Source organism: Gossypium hirsutum, chromosome A10, assembly GCF_007990345.1.
Source record: "Gossypium hirsutum isolate 1008001.06 chromosome A10, Gossypium_hirsutum_v2.1, whole genome shotgun sequence".
NCBI lineage: Eukaryota > Viridiplantae > Streptophyta > Magnoliopsida > Malvales > Malvaceae > Gossypium > Gossypium hirsutum.
The window spans coordinates 12,645,253-12,657,058 of NC_053433.1; the positions used below are offsets into that span (position 1 = coordinate 12,645,253).

An 11,806-nucleotide genomic window follows, 5' to 3' on the forward strand; every position below is an offset into this window, starting at 1 on the left:
AACAATTTTTATTGTCAATCTCAAATGCAAATGTACCACTCTCTAACTCAAGCTAGCAACAATCCTAATCAAATGGTGCTATATTTGATACTCAAAGGCATCTGTGGTGACAATATCGATAAATTATATCTATCACCTAACTCAACTATCAATCTTATAATTCATTCAACCATTACCAATAAGCATAATTATCGAAAATATCCTCAACGTTTATGGGTTTTTGGGTTTGAGCCCTTAACCTTTTTTTTTTGGATTGACACTCTCAAAGTTATGATTTTTTCAGAAATCAGTCCGATTTTAACGGTAAACGTGAATTGACCATTAATCAAACCGCTGGTCAACGAATTAGACTATGTGGCATGCCACATAAGCCCACGACTTCATAAATGATGTCATATAAAAAAATTGTTGAACAATTTTTTTTTCATTTTGTTTTTTCTTTTCCTCTTTCCCTCCTCCCTCTTTCCCTATAGCTGTTCTCTCCTGTGTCCAACCCCTACCACCACCACCTTCCCTCTCACTCCTCCCCGTCCCAACCCCCACCATCACTCCCTTCCCTGTTTCCCTCAAATGTATCATCAACATCTCTCTCTCTCTCTCTCTCTGGTTTGTGCTCTTTTGCATCCTCCTTTTTCTTCTTTTTCTTTTACAATTGATGATATTTTCTACAAAAATTGCAATTCGTTGATCATGATTTTTTTTTCTTTTCTTATATTTGATTCTATTGAAGTTCTTAGTTTAAAAGTGTGGCTTTTATTTATTAATTTATTTATTTCAAGTTGTTATTGGTTTTGTTTGGTTCTGAGGTTTATCTTGCTTGCTCGAGTCATTACCTTGGCTGCTTTGTCTTTCTTGAACTTAAATATTTCCAAGGCTTTTTTTTTTTTTGTAAATTGCAATACCAAATTACTACAACTTAAAAGATACTAAAATTTTTTGTTTTCTTTATTTTGGCTAATTTTTCTTTTCTTTTTGTTTTTGGGTGAAGTTCATGTACGAAAACACAGTTCCAATGTTTCTCTAAAAGGGTTACATGTGACGGTAAGCATCAGTAAGAACAAGAATTTGCTTTGATATTATCTTTAACAAATAGCAACCATGGGTTTTCGTGCATGGCTATAAGCTTAAGCATCAAGACTCCATTTTTGAAATTTTCTCCCATAAGTATTGCAAAATATACCATTAAAAGTGAACTTCAAATTTTTTGTTAGATGTTAGTATTTTGAGGAGATTTCAGGGTCGTTTTATTTATTCTAGAAGGATAGAGTTGTTATGCTGCTGTGGACACCTATTGTTCTCATCTATTTTGTAGATTTGCAAATCTGGTATTTGGTTGTTTCATCCTTTGATGGTACGGCGAATGAGTTGTTTTCTCATTTGGGTGAAATCAGGAATATGGAGTAGCTTACGCTTAGGTTTCAGTTCTTTACAAGTGCAATGCAATTTAATCTCATGCCTGAGAATTAATTGTTGAGTCCCAATGCAACATTGGCGAAGAAACTCCATGATGCAATTCATTAACTAAAGCTTAGATATTGACTTAGTCAGCCATACAAGAAAAGGGAAGGGAGTGGTGGTGGGGGTTGAGACGGTGAGGAGTGAGAGGGAAGGCGGTGGTGGTTGAAGTTGGACACAATGGAGAGAACAACTAAAGGGGAAGAGGGAAAGAAGAGAAGAAAAAACAAAATGAAATAGATAACATCATAGATGACGTCATGTGCTTATGTAGCATATCACATGGTCTACTTCGTTGATATGCAGTTTGATTAATAGTAAATTCACGTTGACCATTAAAATTTGACCAATTTTTGAAAAAATCATAATATTAGAAGATATCAGTCCAAAAAAATAAAATAAAATAATAATGACTTAAACCCAATAAACAACTATTAATTGTACCACAGGATCACCATAGTCGTGTTTAACTGACAATTCACCTTAATGCTAGCCACTTCTAATTAAATAAACTCTTATGCCATTCAAAAACATATTAAATCTTATTTCAAGCATTATCAAATATCGCACTTTGAATCTAATTAACCTTAATTATGCATATAGACTTCAAAGATTAGCAAACACCACCTTAAATACACCTGCCATGTGTACAAAATATAGGTACACAAAAGTAAAGGCTCCAACACCTAAGGAGCTAGTGATGTGATTCGAAGATGCCCGAAGTTTTGCCGCTACTTAATATCTAACTTGTGCATGGGGACAAACACATCTAGCGTGCTACGCAAATATATGCTTAATAATGCTAAAGAAAATTCTAAGTTTATTAACCATATTTATGCATATACAAATATACCCATTAACCAATTGACTACTCTAATTAGTTACAAATAAATTTTAATTGGACATTATCATTCAAATTACTAATTCAATAGGACTTTATTAGTCATTAATTACTAAATCTATTTTATCCCATAGTTTTGTTCATTATTACCATTTGTCAAATTTAATAGTCATTAATTCTCATTTATCTGGTGCAAGGTTAAAATTATTTTGTTATGCAAGTAATTAGACTAATTCACCTTTACAATTTACTTTTAACTTTAATTTTATTTCATTCTCACCACAAACAGAAAATTCATCTAAAATACTTCAAGTCAATAAAAGTTTCATCTGTCACTCCAAAGCACTCTTACTGCATAATCAATTTTCTTACATTTCACTTTTTTTGTTTGTTTGTTTGAATTGTTTAGTATTAATATTGTTGAATGCAGTAATAAAATATATTATATTTTAAAAAATATTAATTTAAACTTTAAAAAAATATTATTAAAAAATAACTACAAATCTCAAATATAAAACAAATATCAAGGATAATAAAATAACCACTTACCTATTGACAAACCAATATATACTACCTTGATATTCGACAATGTGACAAAACATTGAGCATAATTAATACTCACCTGGCCTCCGTAGCATTTCGCGAAAGCATTTGGATTGCAATTCATTAGCCATAGTTCATTCTCAGTCTTATAAATAACCATTTCTCCACTATGCTATGTGACTTCCCTTGGCTTTTTTCTTGTTTTCTTTAATATTATTTTATAATGATTGAGTTGAATATTTTAAGATATAGTCTCCTGTGTAGAGGAATTTATAGGCTAAATCAGATCAGTCTGAAGTTGGATTTTAAAACAATCTCGTGTTTGAGTTGACCACTTCAAAAAAACTCATATTATTATTTAAAAATAATAAATATTTAAATTCCAACTATAATCAACCTATGAACAATAACTCCTCATCTTAAACTCCACCTAAGTTGGGCTGGGATATCCCATCATGAACAGCTGTTATGCAACTGCAAATTTTACTGTTATTTGAATAAAATAATCTTCAATCTTTCTTTCTTTCTTTATTTTTGAAAAGCATCTTGAATCTATGCGGGTGTAGTTTATTTAAATAAGAAAACCTCATTATTAAACTCCTTATCCAAATACTTCACATTCGAAAGCTGGCTAGAGATAATTAAGTTTTGGCGTAATGGTTTTTTTTCCCTTCTAACTTTAAAAAATAATAATTTTATTCTTTATCTAATTTTTCTTATTTTTAGTTCTTAAATTTATATTATTTATTAAATCATCCTAAAATAGATAAAAATATTAATATTTCTTAATTTTGCTGATATAATATTTATATTATAGACCATGTTAGCAATTAATTAATTTTTAATAGTTTTTATAATTTTGAAAACTAATTATAAAGATAGAATGATCAAATAAGTCTTCCTACGTTGGGCTTTTTCACTTCAAAGCAATAGTGGAGGACATTCACCATTATACCCTTCAAATTGTAGGAGGTAGTCAAAGAGCCAACGAATCTAGGTCAAACACGTACTCATTAACAATTAAAAAATCAGAGCAATCCAACTCCTCGTAACCAGAAAATCAGAACCAATTTAACAACCTCTCAGACAATGAACTGTCAGTCTGTCTTCACACTTAACTTTTTCTTTAATATTCAACACAAATTTAAATCATGTTTAAATTATTTCAATTTTAAACCTTTTCTTTTTAATTCCTAAGTTTAAACCTACACGCTGTCCCGCTCACTTCACTCTCTCTGCCTTTTCTTCTAGATAAAGAAAGAATTCCTTCTTTTCTTCCTTCCGAGCTCTAAGCCATGTTCTTGGAGCTTAGGATAGGATAATAGATCAGGTCAAATTTTCAAACTTTATGAACATTCATTTAATTCTATAAGACACTCATTTGCAAAAGTTTCCCTTTCTTTCTTTTTTTTTCTTTTTCATTTTTTGCTGTTGAATTTCAATTTATAATGGTTCAGAGTCCACCAGATCGATTTGGGTCTTCTTGGTTTACTTCAATTTTTGAATTTTTTAAAGCTTTGAGCGAAATGGGTATTTAAGAAAATGTGGTTTAAGGATGCTAACTTACTCTTCTTCTTTTTTTTAATTTTTTTTATGAAATGATTTCTAAGTTGAAATCTTTTTTCAAGCTACTTTACATTTGGAAACATTTTGTAGACAGAAAAATTTGTTTCCATATATTGTTTAGTTTCTTCTTGTTGTCAAAATTCAATGTACATTGTTGTTGCTTGTTAATTTTGTCAAATGTTTTTGAACTTTGTAAGTGTAACCCTTGATTTCTGGTTGATTTAAATTGTTGTTTAAATTGCTAATTTGAACATAATGACCCAGGAAATTTGGAAGAATGCTTTCTTATAAGATTCAAATCTATGCTTTGTTTTCTACCTCTAGGTTATTAAAGATTTCTGATTCAATATTCGATTTCTTTCCTTTTATCAAAATCTAAGGTGATTTCGTTTTAGTTCTTAGTACTGCCATAGCTTTGGATTTCATTCTCTTTTGAGGGGACAAGCTTTTTTAATTTGTTCGTATTTCTAGTTTTTAAATTATTTCTGCAATGTCATAGAACAAGACATTGAAACCTGGAATTTTCTTTTTCTTACAAACAACTTGAAAGGAGCTAAAGTTCCCTATATAAATAGCCTTATTTACTGTGTGGTGTATGGTTTGGTGAAGTTAATAGCAATTTCATGTTCAAATCTGATAGATCGAATCATAAGTGTAAAGAGACATAGTTTGACAAATAAGTAATACTTAAGTACAAATAAGTTCTTTGTTTTGGCATCATCAATTCCCACCATGTTATCATGTAACACTATCTGCCTGTGGGATTTGTTACCAGACATTGCCACATCTTTTTACCCAATCTAAAGTTTTTAATGAATCTTGTTGCTTGATCTCCTTATTTTGATGATTTTTTTACCATTGATGCAGGTTTTGCCTTTCTAGCTTCATTTTAGTGCTCTGTGTTGTAATTTCCAAGAATTGCAATTATGAGGAAAGAAAATGTAGTTTCTGCTAATGGTGGAGAATTTAATGGTCGTCTCACACGTGCTCGAGCAGCTGCATTGTGTGCTTCTCGACAGTTGCCTCTGAAGGCACCTACTCAACCAGATCAGAAACGGGTTTTGCGAGCAAATACAAAAAGAACAGCCTCAGATGGAAACAACACCAATGCAGCTGAGAATGCAAGTCATCATTGTAAGAAGAGAGCAGTGCTTCAGGATGTCACGAATGTTTGCTGTAATAATTCGTATAGAATGTGCATTAATGCAACCAAAATCCAGGTCAACTTGCTATCCTTAGTCAATTATAATATCGATAACATGTATATATTTAATGTGTTATGGTATGAGTATTAAATCTGTTTCATGGAAAATGTTTTCTTACTGATCATATGTTTTAATTTCACATGTTGCTAGGTATTTTATAGTAAAATTATAAGAAGCACAATAACACCTATTGCTTATTTCTGATTTTGACACTTCCAGTCTAAGAGCAGCAAGAAGACTAAAAAGGCACAGGCCACTGCATCCAAAGTGGCCCCAGATGTGGCACCTCAAGTCCTGCAAACTGAAGCTAAGTTGCTGAAAGAAGGCATTCAAGAGACTGAAAAAATAGATCCTAAATTAGAAGTTACATGTTTAGTTAGTGTCAGAGGAGATCATACTTTTCCGTTAAATCGCATAAAGGATGAGAGCAAACATTACCACTGGTTTGCAAATCAAAATTCCACAATGCCTTTACGATCCCAAAGTCCTCCAAGAAACGGTTTGCCTTCTCCTTTGCTCTTATTCACCTTCAAAGTTGTTATAAAATACTTTTGAAAGAATGCAAATATATTAGGTTTGGTTAGATGGGCTAAAGTACATCTTGGAGAGAGAATTGTGTGCTTAACAATCTTAGGCATTTAAGTCCAACTGTTGGCAGACTTACTTTGATAGGTGATACAACTTAAATGTATTGCTTAGATGTCATATGAGTGGAACATGAAATATGAAATTTCATATTAATGATAAAGATCTAAGCCATGATATTGATAAAATAAAAGACAAAAAAGAAACCACTGGAGACATGTTTATACATCTATTCAATGATATTAGGAGAGACATCAACACAATGAAAGGGCTAAATTGATTTTTCTGAGACTTAATTTTAGGTTCCTTTTAAACCAAATAGTAGGTGCCTCCTTTGTATAAAGTGGGATTCCAAGTGGCATAATGGACAATATATTGAACATCATAAACAGCACGCCAAGGATATTTGCTTAATTCTATTAAGCCAAGCACTACCCAGAAATGCTTGATATATAGTTTCCTGTATTATCCATATCCAGTAAAATATTAAGTCTGCTAAAGATGACTGCTAGTAACACATTCATAAAACTGAATGTCTTGGAATCTTATTTGCAAAGCATTGTGTTTCTTTCCAGATTACAAAATTAAATGTACGTTGCCTAGGTTACTTGTATTGGTAATAGTTATAAGCTGGAGATATATCCATAAAGGTTGACATATACTTGTGTTCTTTGTTGTGGAATGGTTACAGCCAAGAAGGTTAGCTTTTCTGGGACCTCTACAACATCTAGTGAACCAGACTTAAAGGACATTGATTCAGATAAGCAGGACCTTCAATTGTGCAGTCTCTATGCCCCAGAAATCTACAACAATTTGCGTGTTGCAGAGGCATGTGCTATAGATGTCAATCTTATCTGTGTTCTTTTAATATTTCCGGAATACATTATTATTCCTTTTATATTGACTAAGGAGATAATGATTTTCATTTCCTAAACTTGCAAAATTGGTAACATGAGTAACTAACTCTGTCTCAAGTGAAACCTTACTGTGGCCTGAAGTGCACATAATGTATGCATTCTGTCTCACTGTATGTTTTGCAGTTCTTGGCTCCCCTGTGACTTTATTCATTTAAAAAATTACTCAGAAATGTTTTGCCTACCCTTATTCTATTCTCACCTGACTGTCAGTATTTCAGACCTGTTTGCTTCCGTGCCCAGTCAACTGGAAGGAACAAAAGCAGGCGTTTTCCTTTGGGCTAGAAACCCCAAAAAAGAACAGTGTTATGGATGTCTCTATGGGTAAGACAAGAAGTCGAAAGCACCAAAGATGGAAAGAAGATAAATAACTTTATTTTAGTAATATTTTTAATTAGAGTCATTTATTTAGGATGTACTTTATTGCAATTAAAAGTACATAATTTTAGTTTCCTTAATTATTTTGTCTTATCCTTCAAGTTAAGTTTAGTTTTTTAGTCTACTAGAATAAAACCCTAGGTAACCTCTTTAAGAGGACAATTATTAATAATAAAATAAGACAAATTATTCTAATTTATAGAGGTTTATAAAGTCTAAGGTTAACAGCACTTTTCGACGAGTTCCATATACTGTTAATCATGGATTCTTCTCACCAAACTTTCAAAGTGAACCGCCCAGTGACTTGATCCATAACTCATGAGCTTAACAAACTGTCTATGAAGTTAATAGATTGGCTTTTGATGGAAGAAACAAAGGTTAGCAAAAATTAAAATTGATTGAGAGCTGACTTGTGATCTGATACACATGAAAAGGGACAAGTTACAACTTGCATTTGGAACATGTATTCTCCAGGGCTTATTTTCCTTGTATTTAACATAGAAATTATATGAATCAGCCATAGTTTGAGCTGAACTTTAGTTTGAATCAAATAGAACTCCCGAATAGAGGCACTTCCTAGTGAGGAAATTTGCATCATCATCCACAAAATGTCAAAACCCTTTTTTAACTTACGAAAACTGAATGGAGGAAACTTTTAGAGTTGAGGACTTGATTCTTTTCAAAGAAGTTTGGGTTCTTGCTAATACTATGCAGTAATTGACTTTATCATTATGTAATGTTGTTCATTCTCATTATATAATGTTGTTCATTCTCTTTTTAGGGTACAAGTCAAAGATTCTACTTTTATGTTCTTAATTCTAATGTGTTGTGAGTGCATTTACTTATTTCCTGCACCTAACATTTTTGGTTTAAATTCTGAATTCCTACTTCAGTCAGGGAGTGAACAAGGGAACTTTTATGTCTTTCTACTTGTCTTCTACTTAGCAAGAACATCAAATCTTTGCATTTGATTGTCTTTTATTTCTTCAGCTTGTTCGCCGGCCTTGTCCTAATTTTATGGAGACAATACAGCAAGATATCACTCAAAGCATGCGGGCAATTTTGGTTGATTGGCTTGTGGAGGTTAGTCTGGTTGTGCTATTTAAATATCGTTTAGTTGCATAAAATGTACAGCCATGAAAGTTGGGCTTTAGATTTTTGAACTATCAACTACAGGCAAGTATTGCCAATGTCATTTCTGATGAGAAACATTCCTGGTGATCATATACTCATTGTTATATCCTTCGGTGCCAGTGTTGATGATGTTGTTATGAAAAATGTTTTGACAGTTTATTCTTGATCCTGATGCATATCAACATTAAAGGTATTAGCATTTCAATGCTGATAAATACTCTTAACCTCTGGTTGAAAACTAATGATATGTTTTTCGCTGTATATAATGTTTTCTTGATGAAATAATTCTATTCTTTGTTTCCTGCACAACTGTTCAAAGGAAGTTCCATCTTGGTTTCAGGTATCTGAAGAATATAAGTTGGTCCCTGACACACTATACCTAACAGTGTATTTAATTGATTGGTTTCTCTCTCAAAACTACATAGAAAGGCCGAGACTTCAACTTCTTGGGATCACCTGCATGCTGATAGCCTCGTAAGTTTTTGCATCCATCACAGAGTTTGTTGCATGACATCTTTCAGTCATTCAAATTTTTAGTTTGTGTTTAGCACTGCAAACAGAATAGATGCTGCAATTAGAAATTGAAGACGAACAGCAATGAATCTAAATGACTATCATTTGTGCTAAGCACTTAATGTCAGAGCATTGCTGGATGTTGACAGTGATGTTTTGAAGAAGGAAATGGCTGAATAAAGACAACATTGAAAACTTTAGAAATATAATCACATTGCCTGAGAGACAGTCCAAAATTGTAATATTACTAAAGTTTCCTGTCTAGTTTGACAAACAGATGATCTTGCAAGTAAGGGAAAGTGATTCTCATGCTGTTGTCATACCTGAGCCTTAAATTATTCTCCAGTGAATAGTACTTAATCACGATGATTACAATTATGGAGCATTCATCATGAAATAACCTGTGCATTTGCTTTTCATTGCATCTAACATTAGTTTCTCTTTATAAACATGAAGCAAGTATGAGGAAATATGTGCACCACGTGTAGAGGAATTTTGCTTCATCACGGACAACACTTATGTTAGAGAGGAGGTATGCCATTGTTATCTCATTAACAGGCATCTACTTCAACATTTGTCAAAATTTTGGTATAGGCTGACACTACTTTTTTGGTCTTTATTTGAACATAGTTTTTACTTAGTTCTATAGAAGCTTTTTGTTGCCAATTCAGTGAGTAGGTGAGAACATAGGGTTTGGTTTGCACCAATAGAAGGAAAAAGAGGAATATGTTTGAAGCTGGATTTTTTTCTGACTTCAAAAAGAGAAAAAAAAAAAAAGGAAAAGGCTGGTGAGAAAGGAGGACAGGATGGTTATATTTCTAGTGGTTTTTGTTCATTTCTTTTCCCTGATGGTAATTAAACGACTTTTAAAAGTTTTTGACCCAGATTTTTTGCTTCGTCATTTAGGTACTAGTTCTGATCTTGAGATAAACAAAATGGGGTTCTTAAGGGTCCACATAAACGTCTGTAATGCATGTAGAAGTATATATTTGTGTCTATTTATGCTGTATCCATGCATGTAGCTATGTAGTACACTTTGCACGTTAAGTATTGTGCAAATGAAATTGACATGGTTAAAGAGCCCACTGAAGTTAAAAATCTGGATTACATTTCTATTTCTTCCTTTATTCCCTTGTCCAGATATTTAAATTTCTTACTTGAAATTTGACAGGTGCTAAAAATGGAGAGTCAAGTATTGAAGTATATTGGTTTTCAACTATTTGCACCTACTGCAAAAACTTTTCTCAGGTAATTTAGCCTAATTCCACGTATGTAATGCATGCATATGAAATACTGACATTCTTAGAATACTCCATTATTATCCTAATTCTCTTTCCTGCACAAATTTCTGTTTTTTCAGGAGATTTCTGAGAGCAGCACAAGCTTCTTACACGGTAACAGATAGAGCTGGCCTTAATTGAGACCTTACTGATCTCATATTATGTAGCATATGACTGAATTTTCTACAACTAATTGCCAATTGCAGACTCCTAGTTTAGAACTGGAATACTTGGCAAATTATCTAGCGGAACTGACATTGATTGACTATGGTTTCTTAAATTTCTCTCCTTCTATGGTGGCTGCATCTGCTGTATTTCTTTCGAGATGGACTTTGGATCAATCATGTCATCCATGGGTCTGCATTCTTTTCATTGGTCCTTAATTTAGTTCTATGACCTGTACATATAGGCCTTAACTCTATTCCTTATTGGCAGAATCCAACTCTTGAACACTATACCACGTACAGCTTATCGGATCTAAAAACCACAGTTCTCTTATTGCAAGATTTACAGTTGAACACCAACGGTTGCTCTCTATCTGCTATCCGTGTGAAATATAGACAACAAAGGGTAATAGTCTCTTTGACTGAGTTATACTTGATTAAAACATTTTAAGCTCAATTTGCATCTTCCAAAACTTTTATAGGAACTTTAGTACTATTGATTTAAGGGTTTCCTAGATGATCTCTAATGATCTTGTTTTCATACCAGTTCAAATCTGTGGCAAGCTTTTCCTCTCCGAAACTGCTCGAAACACTATTCTAAATACAAATGGCTACTTCCAGATGGCTTCCACGAGCGGTTAGCAAATAAACATAGTTTTCAGGAGGAACTTTGCCATTTCTGATGAGGTTTACCTAATACCTAATGTTCATATTCTAATCTCTTCATTCATGTTTATTACTGCTTAGTATTCCTCAATATTCTGTCCATAGATACTTACATACTCTCAGGTTTTGGTTCTTCCAAAACTGTATCTTTGTAAGGTTAGCACCAAGTTCAGGTTTTAAATATCCAATAACTGTTGATATTCTTAGTTTCTTAAATTTAGAACTAGCATAGCTTTATGGTGACTTTGATTAGTTTGTAATGTTTGTTTGTAAGAGGAGAAAAACTGTAACCGGCTAAATGTAATGTTGACAGATGAAGCCTCTGAATGGAAAGAGCTGCTGTTTCTTTCTAACTTGTTTTGAAGTTGTGCCCACTATGTTCTTCCTTTAGATTGCTTACTTGTAGTAATGGAAAAGAGTGATTAATTTAACAAAGTTACCTTTTTTTTTTTAGATTACAAAGTTAAATTTAACACTAAAGAGTGATTAATTTGAGACTGGTTTTATTTAATATGTAAAAGAAAATTAATTTGTTGATACAATATGTGGTGTTGATGGTTGG

General features: G+C 32.7%; 1 protein-coding gene across 1 annotated transcript; it reads left to right on the plus strand.

Moving 5' to 3' along the window:
* The first annotated feature begins 3,938 nt into the window (after positions 1-3,938).
* LOC107897231 (cyclin-A2-4) lies at positions 3,939-11,597 on the plus strand. The gene is made up of 12 exons (XM_016822605.2): positions 3,939-4,169; positions 5,273-5,625; positions 5,830-6,109; positions 6,887-7,023; positions 8,478-8,570; positions 8,962-9,095; positions 9,591-9,666; positions 10,306-10,382; positions 10,495-10,528; positions 10,621-10,770; positions 10,850-10,984; positions 11,126-11,597. The coding sequence occupies exons 2-12, from the start codon at positions 5,332-5,334 to the stop codon at positions 11,177-11,179; spliced, it is 1,464 nt and encodes a 487-aa protein (XP_016678094.1). The 5' UTR covers positions 3,939-4,169; positions 5,273-5,331; the 3' UTR covers positions 11,180-11,597.
* The last annotated feature ends 209 nt before the right edge of the window (positions 11,598-11,806 follow it).

Bases quoted from the DNA above. Each gene is read 5' to 3' on its own strand.
- LOC107897231 (XM_016822605.2), top strand. From the start codon at position 5,332: ATGAGGAAAGAAAATGTAGTTTCTGCTAATGGTGGAGAATTTAATGGT. The intron at 10,529-10,620 runs GTAACAGATAGA...TGCCAATTGCAG, and splicing joins CAGCACAAGCTTCTTACACG to ACTCCTAGTTTAGAACTGGA. The intron at 10,985-11,125 runs GTAATAGTCTCT...TTTTCATACCAG, and splicing joins TGAAATATAGACAACAAAGG to TTCAAATCTGTGGCAAGCTT.